The sequence below is a fragment of the Diceros bicornis genome, chromosome 17 (genome assembly GCF_020826845.1).
Source record: "Diceros bicornis minor isolate mBicDic1 chromosome 17, mDicBic1.mat.cur, whole genome shotgun sequence".
Classification (NCBI taxonomy): domain Eukaryota; kingdom Metazoa; phylum Chordata; class Mammalia; order Perissodactyla; family Rhinocerotidae; genus Diceros; species Diceros bicornis.
In genome coordinates this window covers 21,062,673-21,068,937 of record NC_080756.1, presented here as the reverse complement: position 1 = coordinate 21,068,937, position 6,265 = coordinate 21,062,673, and the positions used below count along the sequence as shown (strand labels likewise).

Below are 6,265 nucleotides of genomic sequence, written 5' to 3'. Positions count from 1 at the left end.
CTATGTTCTTTATTTTCTCTCCATCTCTCTCTTTTTGAATTCTGATTTCTTTAGAATTTCTCAAGATTAAAGGGAAAAAGGATACTAATTCCCTAAATACCATGTGAATCCAAGGTTTCTGAAATCAGTTAGGGTATTTACAGCTGTAGGGAGGAAAAATATCTTTTTCTTCTACCCTGTTAAGTTTATGACTGGGACTACTGTAACAAAAGACAGATTAACAAGAGAAAAGCATACGAATTTATTTAACATACATTTTACACGACATGGGAACCTTCATAACCAAAAGAAGACCTGAAGAAACAGTTAAATGTATGTGGAGTTATTTTTCCAGCTTTATTGAGATATAATTGACATACAACATTGCATAAGTTTAAGGAGTACAACATGTAGATTTGATACACTTATATGTTGCAATATGATTACCATTGTAGCATTAGGTAACACCTCCATCCACCGGGGAGTTGTTGATCAAAGGGTACAAACCTGACTGTTTTTATGGAAAGACTGGCAAGTCATGGAAATATGTGATAGGACAAAGGTGAGCTAAGTGCAGTAAACTTAGGGGGGAAGGGAGGATTATCATGGCCTGTTTATTCAGATTCCTCTCTGTGTCCCTTCATCTTTGGAGATAACGATGCTTCCTTCCTCCAGGTATAGGGAGGGCACCTGTCACATGAGGGTCTTATGATCTGCTTCAGGGTAAGATCAGAAAGTCCTTCCTGCACATGCCATTTCTCAAATTCCTTCAGTATGAAATATTCAATATGCCAAGGTGCTATATTTTGGGATAGCATTTTCATCCTAGGTCATAGCTTCAACACGGAAGTTCCAAAAGACCATACTTAATGCAACCATCTGAGGCTTTTACAAACTTCAACTTCTCTAGTTAATGAGTTTCAAATTGGGCTTCAGGTTGTGACTTCAGGGAATAAAGGACATTGACTCCTTCATCTCCTGAGCTGCCAGGCTCAGCCAGCCAATTACTGACTACCTAATCTATACATACCCTTCTGAAGGATTATATGTGAGAATTATTCACTTCACAGATTCTCCTATGACAGTTTTTAGAATCAGAGAGGAAATTAAATAAAGAGATATTTATTTAATACCACATAGGCATGTGGTTGGGTCTAAGACCATTGGAGAGAATCTTCTCACACCTTTTGTTGAGGATTTGATAGTCTTTCTATGTAACTAGTAGGAGAGAAAGGCAGGACCAAGCCAGAGCTCAGAGGATGTGTCTCTTGAAGCTTCTGCCTTTAAGAGTATCCAGCTCTGGGGTAATCAGTTTTCTGCTCTCACTGTGACTTTCAACCAGAAAAAAAAAAAGGACTGCTTGCCTTTCCTGTGACGACGGTACAGAAACATCGGTTCTCATGGACATAGAGACCATCCTAATTCAGATAAGATCCCACCATGAAAAGACCAGAGTGACAGAAAATCTTCTGAGTCATAAAAATGTTGGTACTTGGTAATGTCTGCTATGATTTCTCTGACGTTTCTCCCTTCTCTTTCCTGGCCCCCATCTTTCCCTCTCCTAATCCAGCTTTCTTTTCTTATCTTCTCATCCACTTTCTATCTGCTAGAGATTGAGTCCCCTGACCTAGGAATCACAATTTCCATACAGTGGGGCCTTTGTGCTCAGTTACTCTGAGCAGCTACCTGGGATGAATTCTCTACTCTCAATGAGTTACACTGAGCATTGGGATTGGGCAAGTCTTACATCCTGGGCTCAAACTCTGCACTGGCCTGGGCTCTAGCAGTACAATAAACCTGAAACCAGCAGGTGGATACATAAAAGTCAAGGTAGATGGAGAGAGTATACCATAGTATATAGTTGGTGGTAGAAAGCACACCAGAATAGATCAGAGTAGACCAGAGAACAAACCAGAGTAGTAGACAGTAGATAATGGTAAATCAGGGGAAACCCTCTTCTTCTAGGATGCCAAGCAACATACACTATAGAAAGTTCATTTTTTTTGCCATTACTAACTCCCCTTGACCCAAAAAAATGTTGATGATGTGAAGCACAGAGAGAGAGGGGCAGGGGTCTGGACAAGTTTGAGGGGAAATATCTGAATTCAAAAAGTTCTTGTTCAGTTTCCTCCAACTTTCATCCCTTCTGCCCAGGCCAGTTGCCTGTCTAGACACCCAGGGTCTATATACCACTTTATACTGAGTATCCAAATTCCCACCACACCTTGCCTGCACTCTGTCATGCAGAACATTCCCACATTCAGTGAATAGAGGAAACACTGGGCTTCTCTCTCTTCTCGTTCTCAATAATCCATCAATCCCAGTATTTGTACAACTAACTAATACGTTATTTTTAAATTAAATACGTGCAAGGGCAATGAGACTTTAGGTACCTCAAGTTATATGTTATATATCTCCTTCTCCAAGGAATGACCCCAGATACCTGTCCCCTTGGACAGGATATGACAATGTTTGTTGTATGCCACATTCTTGAGCCCAAATTCCAACTTGAATTCTTACTATCTCTATGGCCTTGGGAAAGTTACCTCATTTTTCTGCATCTCAGTTCCTCATCTGTAAAAAAGGTCTGTATCAGGACTGTTTTATAAACAAGTAGAATCACAATACACAGACTGCCTCCTGTCCCACTGCTGAGACACATGGGCCCTCATTCCAGATTTGGATCCTTAAATAACAGTTCTCCATTATCTTTTTCAAAGGCTGGCATGTTCTTAGGTGCAGAATTAGAAACACAAACTCCGTAGTCGGGTATACTTTAAAAAGTAAATGTAGAATGATTGAAGAAATTATCTGCCTAATTCATTCATAAAATGCTAAATACTTAGAGAAATTTTCAAATTCTAGAAGAGAATGATAGAAATTAATTATTGTTGTTTGTTGTGATTGTTATTTTGCTAGTGAAGAAAGTAGAGAAATTATTCACTTTGAAAAGACTTGACAAACTCAGAAATGAGAGAGGCTCCTTAAAATAGACTTTTTTCCAGCGAGTTGCTCTCATTTTTTGCTGAATCATTTGGGCCATTCTAAGCTACAGATTCACCTACTGAACAGACTGAGATGCAATCTGGATCTAAGTTCTAGGTGAGACTCATAGTCTGGGAATCTTTGTGAATGTTCAAGATTAATTGTGGAGAAAAGATGTCCACTTTTTTGTCCAAGTAAAGAAAAGGACAAACACTGTAAAATTGGCTAGTTTACAGGACTTAACTTGTTGTTGTGAGTCCTTTGGGCAACCAATGTCAAACTCTGTGGTGTCAGGACAAAGCTAGAGAATGAAGGGCAGACCAAGAGATCAAAGGGACTGGTCAGAAGACTGTGGGAAGCTACCAAGTTAGGGAGGCTCCATGAAGAAGCACAACCCAAGTGTAGAGTCCCAGATCAAGTTTCAAACTGAGCATGAGGAAAAGGTCTAGAAAGTGAAGTCATCCATGGATACTGGACAAGAGTGACTTAAAATCTAGGAGAAAAATGTGCATGCATATAACAGTTCAACGTAAGTATATGCAAGGCTGCCTTCCTCTCTACACCCAGCATAACCTGGATGTTGCAGACAATCCATGAATGTTAGAGTAGGTTCAAGTGGAGCACTTTCATGGCTGCCTCAAGAGGAGAGCTACCATCCCTAAGAAGTACATAAGAAAAGAGGAGGCAGAGGTGCTAAATGAGAACACAATAATGAAGACAAGGGTGAAATCTTGGTGTAGCCACTTATTTATTCTGATAAGGCAAGATACTCACATACTTCTAATTCTAGATTTGAAAAATTAGGATATAATGATCTACCTAGAATATTTAGTGAAATTAAACGAGGAAATGTCAAATTTTTAAGAGTGCCTAAGACACATTAGGTCCTCGATAAACAGTAGCTTTTTTTCCCTCATTGTTATGTATTATGGAGTTCAGAGAAGCAAATGATCTCAGACAATCTCAAAAAGAGGTCAAAGTTAAGGTGGGAGTAAAATAACAAATAGGATTTGGATTAGTCACCTGAAAGGCAGGGTATTTCATATAGAGCAGATGCTCAAGGAAAAGCAGAGAGAAAGGTATTCCTGTAAGGGGCTCAGGGACAAGTAGACCCGTCTGTTCACAGCATTGAGACCAAGATAGTAGAAGATCGTCAACTGTAAGGTTGTCTAAATGCCCTGCATAATGGAGGACTTGAAGGCCAAGCCTTAAATGAAAGTTACTGTATGGAAAAATGATCTGGTGTCTCAGGGTCTTATAAACTCTAGGTATCCAAACTGGGGACACAGATGAGTCACATAATTTATGATACTCAATTTTTTAATTTGCAAAAGGAGTCAGCAATATCCTCTCTTATTCTTTCTCCCCACATCCAACATTTAGACAGACACATATATACTCACACACACACGCACATACACACACTCATCTTTTAATCTCATCCCAGAGGGTCAAATTGACTATATATGTAATTGTGTAGTATCAATGATAAAAAGCTAAAGAAAGACAAAATGATATTATTAAGCAGTTATGAATCTTAGCGGGGTTTTGAAATGGGGGAAGAACAGATTGGAAAACAAAGGAGAGAAGATAAATGTTGAAATAGCAACTCTGCTACAATGTGAACAACATACACAGAACATTGCTGATGTTGAAGGAGATAGAATAAATTCATCATGGACAAATTCTGGAAAAATTAGCAAATTTCTTCAGCGGTCTTTAAAGTAGAATAGCAGCCATATGGAAATATCATAGTGACTTTGATACAGAGCACCAGAAGGAGAAGGAAGCATTCTAGATAGTCTTTAAGGTCACATAGGAAATCTAAATAATTAGAGGTATGTACATAAAAGGAGATCCCTACCTCTGTAATTGGGCATAGTCAAGAGAAATTTCAAGTCCATTCCTATATTTATTTCTAGGAAACATTCTCTATAAATGGCCTTGAGAAACCACAGCACTATCACTGAGTTCATCCTCCTCAGGCTGTCTGCTGACCCCAGAGTCCAGGTTCTGCTCTTTGTGCTGTTCCTGGGGATTTACCTCCTCAGCCTGATGTGGAACCTGATGATGCTGCTGGTAATCAGAGCTGATCCCCACCTCCACACACCTATGTACTTCTTTCCGAGTCACCTGTCTTTCCTGGATCTTTGCTTCTCTTCAGTCACAGTGCCCAAGCTTCCGGAGAACCCCCTATCTAAAAGAAAAATCATTTCAGAAGAGGGATGCCTGACTCAAGCCTTCTTTGTGTTTGACACTGGGGAACAGAAATCTTCCTGCTCTCTGCCATGGGCTATGACCGCTATGCTGCCATCTGCCACCCTCTGCTCTATGGCCAGGTGATGAGCAGCCCGCTGTGTGTGAATCTGGTGTGGGCTTCATGGGGCCTGGGTTTTCTGGATGCAGTTATCAACATCCCCCTGGCTATGAACTTGAACTTCTGTGAGGCCCATACTATCTCCCACTATAGCTGTGAGCTGCCCTCTCTCTTCCTTTTGTCCTGTTCTGATGTCTCCACAAACGTCACTGTCCTGGTTGGATCCACACTGTTACATGGCTTTGGTACATTCTTTCTGATCTTCTTCTCCTACACACTCGCTGTGTCCACCATCCTGAGCATCAGCTCCACCACAGGCAGAAGCAAGGCCTTCTCTACCTGTTCCTCCCACCTCATGGCAGTGAGCTGCTTCTACGGCTCAGCTTTCCTCCGTCATCTCATGCCAACCTCAGGTTCACATCTGGAGCTGATATTCTCCATACAGTATAGTGTGGTCACTCCCTTAGTAAATCCCCTCATCTACAGCCTGAAAAACAAAGAAGTAAAGGCAGCTCTGAGAAGAACCTTGGGGAAATGTTTGCAATGGCACTGGTAACAAGCTATTAAGAGTTGATGAATCAGGAAAGAGCTACAGACTTCAGGATATCTGGTGAGTTGACGCAAAATCTTCCTGATGGGCCACTGTTTTAGATGCTGAAAGATATCACAAAAAAAGCTTAAGAAAGAGGCACAGTGATACTTTGAGAGTGGGGTCCTGGTGGGAGAGGATGGTTCGGATTAAATCCTGCTCAAAGGTAGATCAATAGAATATATAGCCATCTAGACCAGAAATTTTATTTAATCGTAATTTATTCCTCTATCATTTTATTGATACTGAGTAAAAATGTATGTGTATTGAATTATTTTTTGGAATTAAATGTACAGAAAGGCACTGAAAACCATAAGATTTCCCCAAAAAGTGTTGAATCTCAGGGACACAAAGTTATAAACTTGGGGTTCGTGAAGGAGTTTGAGCTCTGACTG

General features: G+C 40.4%; 1 protein-coding gene across 1 annotated transcript; it reads left to right on the top strand.

The window, feature by feature from the left end:
- Positions 1 to 4,902: 4,902 nt before the first annotated feature.
- Positions 4,903 to 5,837, top strand: LOC131415537 (olfactory receptor 8S1-like). The gene is given in 2 exon segments (XM_058557385.1): positions 4,903 to 5,221; positions 5,224 to 5,837. Coding segments are annotated over 2 exon segments (933 nt in total).
- The last annotated feature ends 428 nt before the right edge of the window (positions 5,838 to 6,265 follow it).